The 14386-nt window shown below is 38.8% G+C and overlaps 1 protein-coding gene across 1 annotated transcript in view; it reads left to right on the top strand.

Moving 5' to 3' along the window:
• Nucleotides 1-14386, top strand: part of cdkal1 (CDK5 regulatory subunit associated protein 1-like 1) — a 211355-nt gene that overhangs the window by 2156 nt on the left and 194813 nt on the right. Inside the window, exon 3 of the mRNA XM_058648452.1 lies at nt 619-731. Within this exon, the coding sequence (XP_058504435.1) occupies nt 619-731 (113 nt within the window). The remainder of the gene's footprint in view (nt 1-618; nt 732-14386) is intronic.

The following is a 14386-nucleotide window of genomic DNA, read 5'->3' as shown; positions in this document are numbered from 1 at the left end:
GTACTTGGACATGCTGCCTCATAAATCCGGTCAGTGTGACAGTGAGACGGCAGCCCTGAATTTAATGAAGATAAATTGAATTGATTTGATTTATTATTTAGAGTAGATTCATGTTTTTGTTACTGTGACTTTTCAAAATATGAAATATGATGAAAAAAGGCCCAGACTGGGAAAAGCACAGATTGATGACTATAGTGTTTGCATTCATCTACATGATTTAGTTTTATGTTCGACTTTTTTTCCTGTTGGTTTGTTGAAGAAGATTACTGGACTCTTGCTGGAATTGAGCCAATGACTAGATTTACATGAACATCAATAACCCAACTGTTGGCTTTATTCCAAATGAGATATTTTGATTATGATGCTTAGTTGCAAAAAGAATATTAATTTATAATTTACAGAGCACCTAATACAACTCTTATCCATGTTTCATCCACCAATATGGAAACTCCAGTATGAGGTTATAATGTGATCTCATCTAAGTAATCTGTTTGAGTAAAATATAAGGCTTAAGATCAGGTTTCATGCAGTGTTTATAAAATCATTTTTTATGTTATGTTTTTTGTCATTTCCTTTCTACTTATAATGGAGACATATTTCACTGTTGCTAATGTTTAGCTTGATCCCTGGGACCCAGAAGATTTGGATGAAAACATGGGGCTGCAGTCACAACAACTCAGATGGGGAGTACATGGCTGGACAGCTTGCTGCCAGTGGATACAAGATTACTGGTAAGAGGTGGTTTATTTGTGCTAGTGACTATTGACTATTATCTATTAAATCTATTGACTGTTAGTCAGTAGTAATAGAATACAATTACCAATGTTATTAATCTCATTTCATTTTTGTCCTTCTAAATACCTTACAGTATCGTATTTGTCTTAAAATGTCATCATTACATTTAAACACATGAGGGCGCTCTTGCCTTGTCAGTAAGCTGTACCTTGCATCTACTGCACCTTTTGTGTGAGGGGCTTGGAATTGAGCTTCCTAAACAGGGAACTGCCTTTAACAATCTCAGCGTAACAAAAACATGTTTTTAAATGGTTAATATAAGTAATTGGAGGAAAGTCACCAGTGCTCAAAGTTTTTAGTGTTAAGATGCTGTCTGAGAACAAGGTGTTCTGGTGTTTTTCCCACAGCACTGTGACTGCATATCTCCATGGCTACTTATATTTTCAATTTAACTTTTAAAATAGAATCCAGCTCAGTAACATGGCTGGTTGTTGTCAACCAGAATGGTTAGGTTTTATTTTTTATTTTTTTTATCAGAAATGAGAAATGTGAAGGCTTCATTATAAAACAGTGATTGTCCAACTGCGAGATTAAAGCAACACCAATTTTGTAAATATCAAAAATGTTTTATTTTTTTATGTTTTATTCTGCTCTCTTAAGTCGTCCTAGCAATCAAAGCATATTACTTTATTATATGTAGTAGTAGTAGTAGTAGTAGTAGTAAAAAAGTTTAAATATTACATTGCATCCTGGGTTTGTAATTCATCCGAGAGCCGGCTGGCATCAGATTACAGGTTTTTTAGAGATGGAAGAAGAGAGCATAATATATAAACTCTTCAGGCATTTCTCTCACCATGGGGTCGCAACAGCCATACAAAGACACGTTGTACTCATCGACGCACATATGGCATTGTACCCATAAACAAAGGCTTACGCTTTTCCCTGTTATCTGCTCGTTTACACTGTTGATCACTTTATCTCTCCACCTTTCTTTCATTTTCACAGTTTCCTCTGTCCCCTGAGCTTCTTTATGAAATAACCCATGTATCTCCCTCACGCCTTCTCTTCACTTTGTTGCCTGCATCCTCCCTTCTGAGTCATTAGTAGTAATAGAGCCTATGTAAAAGCATCTGCTCAGGCTTTTGATATTTGATGTGCTAGTTTTCTTGCCATACATAGAATCTGAGTCTGTAATTGGGTTGAATGGTTGCAAGCTGTCAGGAATTGAGTGTAGATAACACTAGCTTTTTTGTGGTGATGGTGTAGATTTCTGTTCCCACTTGTATTTCTTTGTGGGAAATATAATTTGACCACAGCACACTCGGCTCACGAGTCTTAGTCATAGACTTAAAGCAGCACTGTGCACATGCCACCATGAGTCTTTTTAGCTCAGGTTGGGATTACACTTGAACTTACTGGACCTGGTTGTGGCAGTCACTTTCATTCAAAGGAGCAACAGGCAGCATTTGTGTTTCAAATGGTTCCTGTTTAGTGACCGTTGTAATGATGCCACTGAGAATGCAGGTACTTTTTCTCAGAGTCAGTGTTGCGTTGTGTCATAAGCAATGAAAGTAAGTAAGTGAACCCCTCAAAATTATTTTGAAACTGTTAATTAAGGTAAAAAAGGTGTATCATGTTGCTTTAGAGTACTCAGCAAATCAGACACATTCGTGATAATTAATACAAAAAAAACCTAAAATATGCATGTCACTTTTTTTTCCGAGGATTATGTTTCTTTTCTGTCTCTTTATCTCTTGACCTTTAAATTAGGATTCTGATTCCAAAAAAGTGTTCACAAAATATTCCATTCAATTTGATTCAACATGATTGCTAACTAGCAAATAGTTATACATGCAGTCATAAAAGATTTCACTTATCCCACCATCCGTTTTACAGTACATAAGTTATACTATTCAATAAGAAATCATCGTTTAATTTGACAGCCATCAGTCTTTACATTAGCACACCATGTGGTGTCAGTATATCTATGAGAAAGACACTTCAACAGAGTAACAGGGTTTGCTGATATTTGCAAAGGTAAAGAAAATGGGTCACAGTGGTATCAGTGGCTTTCAGGTTGCATTTGTTTATAATTGATCTTTGAGCACATTCATTTTTTGTTACCTTTGTGCATCACACGTGTCTTTGTTCTTGCCTTTTTTTTACATGAGCAATAGTTTCTTCTCTACCCTGCCACGACTACCTTTTCAGTCGTGTTCACATGGAAGTTGGACACAAGAAGGTTGTAGTTATGAATGCAAACTGTCAAATCTGATCTGTAATGACTCATAATTGAACTACGTGGCTGATAAAGTGGACATAAATTATTATAATGTTTTGATCCGATGAAGCTACAGAACACTCTCTGTCTCACTAATGCCTTCATTCTTGTTTGTTTCTCTACCTCACACCCCTTTCAGCAAGTACTTTAAAAGTCAATATCCTACTGCTAAAATGAAAGGTTGTCTGTCTTATTCTCCTCTTGCTTTTTGTCTCACTAATGCCTTCATTCTTGTTTATTTCTCTACCTCACACCCCTTTCAGCAAGTACTTTAAAAGTCAATATCCAACTGCTAAAATTAAAGGTTGTCGGTCTTATTCTCCTCTTGCTTTATGTCTGTCTTTCCCCCTTGGTGGCTTTTTCTGTCTCTTTCTTCCTGCATCCTTTTTGTATTGTTCCCTTTCCCTTGTCTTTGAATGAGAGTATCCTCACTCATTGTTTTTCTCTGTTAGATTGTTGGAAGAACAAATTGCCTGTCATGGCCAGAATCAGAGGAGATTACTCTCAGAGTAGGTGGTGATTGTTTTGAATGCAATGGAATTGTCTAGAATGGTATGAAATTGTCGGGAGTGCAGTGCAGAGACTGCAGAGTCTGGAATCACATGGACTGAAATGGGTTCCTGAAGGATGTGGTGTCGAGTCTTTGGCCAGATTGAACATGAGGACTTTGAGTTATGTTATGTCCTTATCGACCAGAACTGTTGAGAATGGTGATATAGGAATAACGGAGTGATACCTCTGTAGTGTCTGTCTCTCTGCAGACTGGAGTTTGGACAAAGGCTTCCACTGCCTGACAGCATGCTCTAAAACATGACATCACTGCCCCCCCCCTGTCTGTTTCTCACTTTTACACCCCCACCCCTTGTCCCTGAGTCTTTCTGTAATTATGACATCACCTGGTGTGAAATATAGTAGCAGTTATTATGTTGGCCTCAGGGTGGCAGCCTTGGCTCATGGGAGGAGCTCTTTGTTGAGCAGATGTCTCTCTGCAGTATTAGGATGAGGTCATTCTTATTTGAAAAACACTCTGTGTTCTTATTTATGGATTTGAAAGTCAAAACTTTTAATTCCCACTTGTTTTTAAAGGGTTGTTTACATCTGTTCATATTGATTAATGAGTCTGTTTAGTTTGTTTGGGTGTGAGGGACCAGTTCTCATTACTCATGAAGTGTGTGTGTGTGTGTGTATATATGTATGTATGTATGTATGTGTATATATATGTATGTATGTATGTATGTATGTGTGTATATATATATATATGTATGCATGTGTATATATATATGTATGTATGTATGTGTGTGTGTGTGTGTGTGTATATATATATGTGTATGTGTATATATATATATATATATATATATATATATATATATATATATATATATATATATATATATACATACATATACATACATATACTTCTGTGTATTTACTCTCACACGCTGCTTTCATTCAAGTTTCAATCCTATTTGAACTTAACTTTGCTGATTTAATTTAGCTGATTATATGAAATCAATAACATAACATTTTAAATGAACAGTGTGAAAATAATTAGTTTTTGTTTTTCTTTTCCTTTTTATGTCAGTAAAACAGCCACCTGTGCCACTCTTCTCCACTTTCATTGTCTGAACACTTGTTTTACTGCCTGCACTTGCTCAGCCTGGCTTGTCATGTGCTGTTGTTCCTGTGCACAACCAAAGAGGGCACTGTTTACCCATGCTTGTGTACCAACACAAATGAACTACATTTGTAAAGCAGAGCAATGTGCCAAATAGTGACTTCATAGCCCCCCCCCACACACACACGCACACACCCCATGGAAACTCACACCAGGATATTTTGATTGTTTTTGGCTGCTCTCCTCCCCTCCCAATCTCTTCTCTGTCAGCCAGCCGCAAACACAGCTATTCAGTTATGATTTTACATACCGGTTTGGCAAAATTACTCCCTGGTACACAGTGTCAGCCAAATGAGGCTTCCTCAGTTCCTGGTTGAGATGTAGACGGTTGAAGGATATTGGTTTCAGAGAGAGGGTGTGAGCTGTTTTTTTTTTTTTTTTTTATAAAACGACAGGAGGAGTTAATTGTTTTGCAGGTATTACAGGTTTTGCTTTGCTTGTTATGCAGGAAAATATAACTGAGGCTTTTAGAGCATCGCCTGCTATTAAATAATTTAAAATTCATATGAAAGTATATAATTAGCTGAAAGAATTCAACATTAATCTTCAGGTTTTGTATTGTGATTTAGTGACCAAATTTTTTACCTCTTTGAACTGAAAAATAAAATGCTGCAGGTTCATTATGTGTCAGTTGAAGGAAAATATGACATAGTTGTGTTTAATTGAACTATATTGGACATTTTAATGGCCTGAAGTATCACATTTGCATCCATAATATATTTTTAAACTCTGCCAATTAAATGCAATATTTCTTCTTGACAAATTTAGGCAAACGCACAGTTGAACTGAATGAGTGCATGCATTTGTCTTTCAAGCACTTCTACTACTCTGTGTGATTGTATTACATCACTGTAGAGTGTTCTCACTCTGAGTGTGTGTACCTCGCATACATGGCATCTCATTCATAAAATGGACTGTGTGAGGAGCTTCTGATTGGCTGACTGAGTGCTACGCAACATTACATGCCGCAATATTGCAACCAATGAAAACTTACAATGTTGTCTTTGACTCCACCTCTCTCCGACACAGACAACACACACATACATGCTTGCGTTAGCGCACACAGCCAGCTCACACATGGTTGCAGACGTGGTGGGAATTGATATTGTACAGTGTGTGTGTGTGTGTGAGAGACAGCTCAGCTTCTGACAGCTGTCACTCTGCAGGATGAGATGTATTTTCTGATTTGTGTATATGTGTGAGTGAAAAAGACTTTACTCTAGGCTCGTTCTGTCTGTACACTATCTTGCAACTGTGCATCTGTATTAGACAGTCCCACTTTTGCTGATTGAGAAAGGGAAAGGGGTAAATAAGAGGGAAAAGAAAAAGCAGCGTGTGGAAAGATGAGCGGAAGAGACTGTGGGGATGGGCGTAGGATGCTGGGATGAATCGTAAGAGCCGAAATAGACGTGCACTTAAAGCCAAATCAGCAAATGCGATGGTTGCTAAAAGGGAAGGGAACATGGAGAGCAGTCAGCAGGACAATTCTGACGAACCTGCAGTAGTTAGATGGACACGTGTTGAAATAATGGAGTAAAAAAAGCCACTGTAAGTGAAGACACAAGTGGGGATTTGCCTGAGGATGAATGAAGAGAGAGATGTTAGGAAAGAGAAACGCAGTCCGTTACAAAAAAGAGCTTTAGCAAATAGAAAATTGTAGTTGGCACAGACTGGAATGGATTTAAATCAAGTGACACAGCTGTTGAAAATTAAATTAAATATACAACAGAAGTGTTCATTTCTGGAATGAAGGATTCATTTTATCCCTGCATGTCCAATTTGATTGAATATATTTATATAACACTCCGTGCAGGCATTCAACAGATAGACAGGCTACGGGATATACGTGAATATTCATGACATTTAGGTCTCTCTGTTTGAATACTCTGTCAGGACAGTTGTGAAACTTCTTATAGTTAATATAAATGTATATATTTATCAGTGGGTTTACCAGCAATGACTGTAGGAAAGCCCTTTTCATTTCTGTAAATATTACACACACACACACACACACACACACACACACAGACACAGGCTGTGAATAAGGCTACAAATAGACATATGAGTCTGCACAGATGAGTTTAACCGTTTAGGGGCCAGGAAATTAGAGTGATCTCAAGTCCCAAGCCTTGTGTGTGTATGTGCACATGTGTATTATGGTGAATCTACAAGGTGACCCACATGTAGGCAGCACCTATCTAACATTTAAAGGACATGGGATTAGGAACCCCAGCCATTCCTGCCTTAAAATTCCCTTAAGGGAAATATGGATGGAAGAATAGAAGGAAAACAGAATCGCCAGTGGAAAGTAGGGATCACTGCTCAATCTCATCCATTGATTGCTCTGGGGAAATGAATTGTGACAGCACTACAGATTGACCTGAGGAGAACAACCATTGCAGGAAGAAATTGCCACGGGAATCCGAAACCACAAACTCTGTCTTAGGGATTTATTGATGTCATCGTTGATGTTTTTGTCACATTGCTTGGACTCAATTTCAAGTTACTAATTAAGTCTTAAGTATATGTGTGAATTGGTAATGCTGACAATTGTTGCTGTTGTCCATGTCTATCACCGGATGCCTACGAGAATTAGTAAGTGTCCCCAAGTGGGGAACAAAGATTATTCGCCTCTGTCGATCATTATTAAAGGATGGAGAGATCTCACTTATTGCAAGCTTGTCTTATTTACTATGTGTGGAGCAAGGAAAGGGAATTACATGTGCCTGTAAGAGAAGACCACTCCTTGTTCCTCTGAGAAATAAAATGACAAGCAAAAACAAATTGATTCTCCAAAAGGGTGTGATATCTCATCCTTATTTTTCAAAGAAGAAGGAAGCGGGAAAGGTTGTGGAGAAAGAAGAATTAAAGCAAACATCAGTTTGACAGTATTCTTTCTGTCCATTTATGTGTTCACTTGTGCTTTCATGCCTCTAATAAGAAAAACTGCTGATAAATGAATAGACGGGGCTGGAGAGGAGTTTCTTTTGCTGCACCCCTCCATAGAATAATGCCTATTACCTACTCCCTGCTGAAACCAGCCAGCCAGACACTGTTATCCCAGGAACACTGCCTGCATTCCATAGGGATTGGGAATACCCTGAAGGGATATAATGGGAATATCATGGAGGATATGTGAGTAATGGGATAAGGCAGGAGCTGAGGGAAAAGTATGGGGGTGGAGTAGGGGAGACGCTAGGAAGCAAGACTGATAGGAGTTTGTCTGGGATGAGTATGAGAGGTGAGGCTCACATGTGATGTGTTGAACCTTAAACCAAAGCATTGAAATGATGACAGAGGTGGCCCAGTGGCAAAAAATAAAAGCTAATGTCCAAGAGATTGGCCATTTACTGCATAGGAGAGTTTTCCCCTCCTTTCTTTACAAGTTGCACCATCTACCACTAACTTCTCAGTGAACAGCAGAACAGCGACTTCTGTGTTTATGTCATTGCGGAAGTGAGTGTTTACACTCACACAAATAAATTTGCTGTTGAAAAAGACTGTCTAACCATGAGTTATAGTGGTGTTAAGGTAGCATACACTTCAAACTTTTCAAATATAAACAAAGGTGTGTTGCAATGAATCCATTTTCAAATGAGTTCACACAATAATCATTAAGCTTATCGTCTATGCACGACTCTCTGCGTTTCTCAGTATAGTGGTGTGCAGATCTTATGTTGCTTGGCGACGTTTCTGTGCTGAAGTGATTCTTTTATGTCACGACCGACAGGCCGCCTTTACACCTGGCATTAAAGTGCCTTTTCTTTGATCAGATTGCAGTCTTGCACCTGACCACTTGGAAGTACAGGTATCAATACACCTGAGACGCATTGAGGATGGTTTGTTATCTGATCTTGCAAACCACTTTGGGAGATGGTCAGAGACGCATTGTGACCACATTGAACAGAAGTGTAAATGCACCGAGTCTCCGATGCATCTTCGTTTCACCTACAACAACTATGTGAGCAGAAATACGTTGCTGGCTAATGTTGAAGCGGAAACAAAACTGCGCAGTCTCCTGTTTTTGTCGGTCTTTACGGGAAGAACGTGACCGGATAGCTGTATGATCTTGATGTGGACACTTGATACGCCTGTGAATACCAGGTGTAAATGCATGTGGTGAAGCACTATCCAATTACTATCTGATCACAGGAAATTATATTCTTCATTCTAATGCCAGTTGTGAAGGGGGACACAGTGGCAACAACTTCTTTGTGCTAGTTTACGTTTCTGCAAAAACAGGTCTGAGACACAAAGAAGTGCCTTAAAAAAGTAGTTTAATTGGATAAACGCTTCCTTTTCCCACCACCCATGTGCTCCAACTGTATACACACAAAGGCTCCACCAGTCAGGTCTGATGTGCTGCATTCCACATGGGAAGTCAGGAGTTGGAACTTGGAGTGATGGCGTTCCACTTGAGAGGTCATAAAACCATGGACGCAAACACATCTCGGGCTAGCCATCATTAGCAGTGCAGTCAACAGCTCTACACATTATTTTGCACACAAACAGCATAGCACTATAAACAGTGAACAGTACTGTGGATGACTGATTTACTGTGAAATAAGTACAATAAGACAGAAGTGCAATTAACAGTAAAAGTACAAGTGTTTGTGCGAGTGGCAGCCATCTTGAAATACTATGTCGAAGTTTGTGAGGTTGCCCTGACTTTCTGAGTTGGAAATCCCGATTTCTGATTACAATCGGAACTCACCAATAGTTTTGCTTGACGGAGCACGTATCGGATGTAGGCCAAAGGCCAAACAAAATTTGCCCCCACCCACCGTCTACATGCTTCTCAGGACAAAGAGCACATAGTGCAGTTAGCTGTTTTAAATATACTTGACCATGTATAAGTACCCCATACCCCAACACTATTTTTTTAATATGTCAAGCTGTCTCTTAAATTGACCTCAGTCAATGTCAACAACATTGTGATGACATTGAACAGAAACTTGGAAGGATAAATGTGCCTTCAACGTTACTCTAAGACGGACAAACTTTGTGTTAATTTGGGTCAACAATGTCATTATTTTCATACATTAGTGTACATCTTCATTTGTTCAGTAGAAGCATGTCTGAGAAACAAATGTTTGAGAAGACAAATGTGCAATATTGTGTCTTATTTCTTGACAGTTGAGCTAAAAGGACAAAAACAAGGTCCATATTATTTGACATTTGACAACTCATTGTCACTTTCTCTGTTTTTGAATAATTAGCTTCTCTGTTAATGTACAAACTGAAAGAGACATCTTTGTCTCCTCTTCTAATTTGTCTTCTCCTCTTTGTTGTCCCTGTCATCTTGACTCAGCAAGCAAAACAAATGTAATTTCCCTCATGAAGAGGAAGTGAAAGCTTGAAAGACATTAGTAATTAAGTAATTAACATGGCATGACATGCAGTTGGTGTGGGTAGTGAAAGTGTGTGGGTGACATAAATGGATAAAAAGCAAAGAAACTGGCATTCAAGCACATGCCCCCCCCCCATTATTTAGGAAGATAACCACTGCTTTATGTCTGAGTGTGTAATGTTCAGCCATCAGTGACATCACTGACCACCAACTGAAATGAAAAGCAGGGCTGGCCTTGTCTGTATCGCGCTGTGTCTGCTCACATGAGACCTCCTGCTGAAATGAAAGCACTGGCTACCTGTGAGTGAGCAGAGAAAAGTACGAGTGTGTGTTGTGTGATCTTAGGTGTTTCATGAGGACCAGTCAGATATTTGAATGAACAACTGTGAGAATAGATGGGAAAGTATTGTGTGTGTGAGTGGGCTCGTCGTTTGTGCACTAATTCTACATGTGGATCTGTCTGGTCTCTCCTTTTATACATATAAATGAATCAGCAATGTGGTAGCATGTCGGAGCACAGATTTTAGTTGATGTGGATTTAAAAGCTGCAGATGATTTGGGCAGTGGGTTTATTCTCAATCTTCATCATCAGACAATGTTACCTTGATCATCGAGCAGGACGGATGACTTGACTTGAAGCATTGGCAGGACCCGTCTTGACCCGAGAGACATGTCGAATGGAAATGGTATCAGTAATTGTGTGTGCGGAGTGCGGCCATGTGTCTGGACATGTGTCTGTTGTCTTCCATGGCTTATCTGCTGTGCACACTGCAAGGCAGAATAGACAATTAGATAGAGCTTAATTTTGTTTAATAGTGTGTGTGTGTGCGCGCACATGTGCACTGCAATTTTTGGTCCGTTCTGTCTCTTCTATCACTTCTAATTCACTCACATTTTGGATTCGGTGTTTATTTGTGCTTGCACACTTCTTTTCAGATTTGCTCTCCTCTCTCATGCGGTGGTTAAATTAGCACTATAGATCTATACAGAGGAACAATAACAGAGTAAATACAGGTAATGTTTAGCCAGGAAAGCGATCGATGACTGTGTATTGAATAAGCATTAAGTACGGCCACAAGCCATTTCCTAGTCTTTTGTGTGTGTGTGTGTGTTGGAAGAGGAGTGCATTTGAAATGTGTTTTCTCCACGCCAGCTACTTCCTTCAACCTCAGATCACAATAAAGATGCTAGAACACACTCCATGTTGATGAATTTACAACAAGTGCAAGTATTAAGATATTTCCCAGCTAAACTATATACTGGTTTAAATCTTTAACAGTAAATTGACCATTTAGTAAAAATATTGTGCTGTTTATGTATGTATATGTGTATATATGTATGTATATATGTGTATGTGTATACAGTATATATGTATGTATGTGTGTGTATATGTATATATACGTTGTACATGTACAGTGTAATCGAGTTAATCCGACTAAGACGGGTAATTGGACAACTTGACGTGTCTGAGTATACATGCGCAGAAAGTGGTGCTGTATTTCTCTATAAGCTGGGTGTGTATTGAATCAGTTTCCTGTTGACCTTTACGTCACGGAAAAACCAATGGCAAGATGGACGGTGTGATGTTTCATGCTGTGGTTTTGTATGTTTGGTACCTGTTGTACACGTTAATCATTATTCAAATTAGATGTTGTGGTTGCTATGTTGTCTGAAGAAAGACGCTGCCGAAGCAGTTTATACATCATCTCCTTCTACTTCCTTGTCAAAGACCAGGGACGAGATTTTGGTGCATGTGCAAAACGCCAAGTCCGACTCCAGTCTGACTAAGCGATACATGTAGGAGTAATTGGACTATCAATCGCATTATCCTGTTATGTTAATCCAAATAAGACTAGCTCCATTTTAGTCAGACTAATGTGTTGACATGACGCCAAGAAAACCGGATTATTGTCTTGGTTCCGACTAAAATTGGACCTTTAATGTGCATGTGAACACACTGACTGATGCCGAGCTAGAGGTGTTAAAAACCCACGTGCATTGCAGAGTTGTTTGACATGGGAGTGAATGCTGATTAAACACTTTCCTACTGGTGAAAAACCTGTTTAAACCTGTGAGTAAACATGTATTGTTATCAGTATGGATTCCTCAGATCACGCACAGATATTGCTTCCAAACTAGTCAGCTGTTTATTTGCTGTCCACAACTCAAACAGACTGCACACCTGTGCACTCTCTGGGGCACACAACTCAGTGGCTCAGTTACTCAGTGGTTGTGCAACAGTGATGCATATTCAACTAGGACCAAAATGGTAGTGAAATGTGACTAAGTAGTTGCTGGCTGTGTCCCTGTGACTCACATTAGCATTTCTTGTGACATTAGTTTGGTAACACCTGAGTTGTTACACACATTGGCAAGGTGTACCTCACAATATTCTGCCAGTATTTGTTTTTTTTTTCATTACAGCCCTGGCGTTGTCCCTACAATGTGTCATGATGTGTTTGTCTCCGTTTTTGGACTTGACTGAATCTGGCTGCACCGTGCCAGGTATTGACAAACTGACTTTAAAATAAATCATAAGATCAACCAAAAGGAAAGTGTGTAATTTTTGTTTTTTAATTGTTGGTCGTATTTATTCTTAGCGTCTGTTTCTGTCTCTCTCATTTACATTTCATACTCGGTAGACAGATCAAACATCCATGCGCACAGATACATGCACGTACCGAAGAGTGTGAGGTTTATTGATAGTACGAAGGTTTCCACATGGCAGACAGATGGCTCGTCTAATCTTCCAGATAGACACTGCCTTTTGATATCTGATCTGATCTGATCTGATCTGATGATTACTGTGTGAGTGTGTGCATGTATTTGGTATCCAAGTATTAACTCAATAAACCAGTCTAATTCCAGTGAGTGAGTGAGTGTGAAAAGGTTTTAAACTTATTTTACAGTTACCTTTTCACATGTGACTGGTTGATATTTGATGGTTGACTGCTACAACAAGCCTGAATGTCACATTCCTTTTTTCAGGACGTATATCAGCCATTCTCCATCATCCTGAGTATGGAAATGACATAATGTGAATATTTATTGTATATTTCCGTGGATTGCATACTGTGGGAAATGAAAAGGAAGGGAGAGAATGGATGGCCTAGAAAGGAGGTCATTTTGATCTTGAGCTCAAGGAGTCACATAAGTGAGTTACTCCCACGTCAGCCCTTGGACTTTAAAGCAGACCAGCAGATTTTAGGTCTGTTTCTTGTTATTTAGCTTAATATACTCAACATTTCCTGCCTAATCTTACATTATTAGCTGAGCCAGGATGCTCTGTGCACGGAAACATTTTTTTTGTTGCTATTTTTAGTCCTTTAGTAGATAGATCCCAACAATTTTATTTTACCCTTTAATAGCCTACATTGTTAAAACTGGATGCCTACTCAAACAAGCAAATTAATAGCTGAATATTTGGGTCCAGCCCAGCTGATGTGCTGTCTCATTTGTATCTACTTGTTTTAGCTGCTCTCACCTGATATCTGAATAAAGGGAGTCAGATGTGTGTAAGAGCTGGATTAGTGTATTTAATAAGACAATGCCAGAACATCAGATAACTCATCAGATGACGAGAGAGAGGGAGGGAGAGGGAGAGGCGTACATGTGTCCTTTTAGTTTTATTTGGTTTTCCCTGGAAAAAAGCGCAGCCAGTATTAACTAAGACCACAATCAAAGGCATCAATTATTCATATTAGAAAACAATTTAAAGTGTTCCATTTTGTCATGATTTATTAATTAGATAGCAGATTCTCTGGGATTTGGCTTCATGTCGGCCCCACCTATAATCTATTCATGCAAAGAGAGATGCATAGAGACACACATGCAAGCAACCATGTTCACACAAATATGTGCACTGTGTGATGTTTCTATATTTCCAACTGTTCTATAGGATTGTCTGTTACATGGAGATGCCTGCAGTATTTTCCCCATAAATCAGATTTAAATAAAAATGTTCTTGTTCGAATGAGAAGCTGCATTTGAAACAGCAATATGAATTTTTAATGTGGTTTACCACTCGAGAAGTGGCGTGGAAATGCGATTGTACACTCGGAGAGGCTGAGAAGAAAACATGAGATAAGTGATAGATTTAGAAGACAAACAAGTTGTAATTGAATCATTTTATTTAGTATTCGCTTTTCTGTTTGAAAAGGAAAATATTTGAACTCTATCAGCATTATTTTTAATGTAGACTATCATGGTTACTCCAATAGTAAGAGATCGTAGGTTTTATACTCAATAAAACAGACAACATATGAGTACTCAAAAACAGACCAGACCAGACATTATTGACATGTATGTAAATACACAGAAGTTGTAAGCAGTTTAACAGGTGAAT

This window comes from Solea solea, chromosome 13 (assembly GCF_958295425.1).
Source record: "Solea solea chromosome 13, fSolSol10.1, whole genome shotgun sequence".
Taxonomy (NCBI): domain Eukaryota; kingdom Metazoa; phylum Chordata; class Actinopteri; order Pleuronectiformes; family Soleidae; genus Solea; species Solea solea.
The sequence above is the reverse complement of the archived record's forward strand: the minus strand, read 5'-3'. Positions and strand labels throughout refer to the sequence as shown.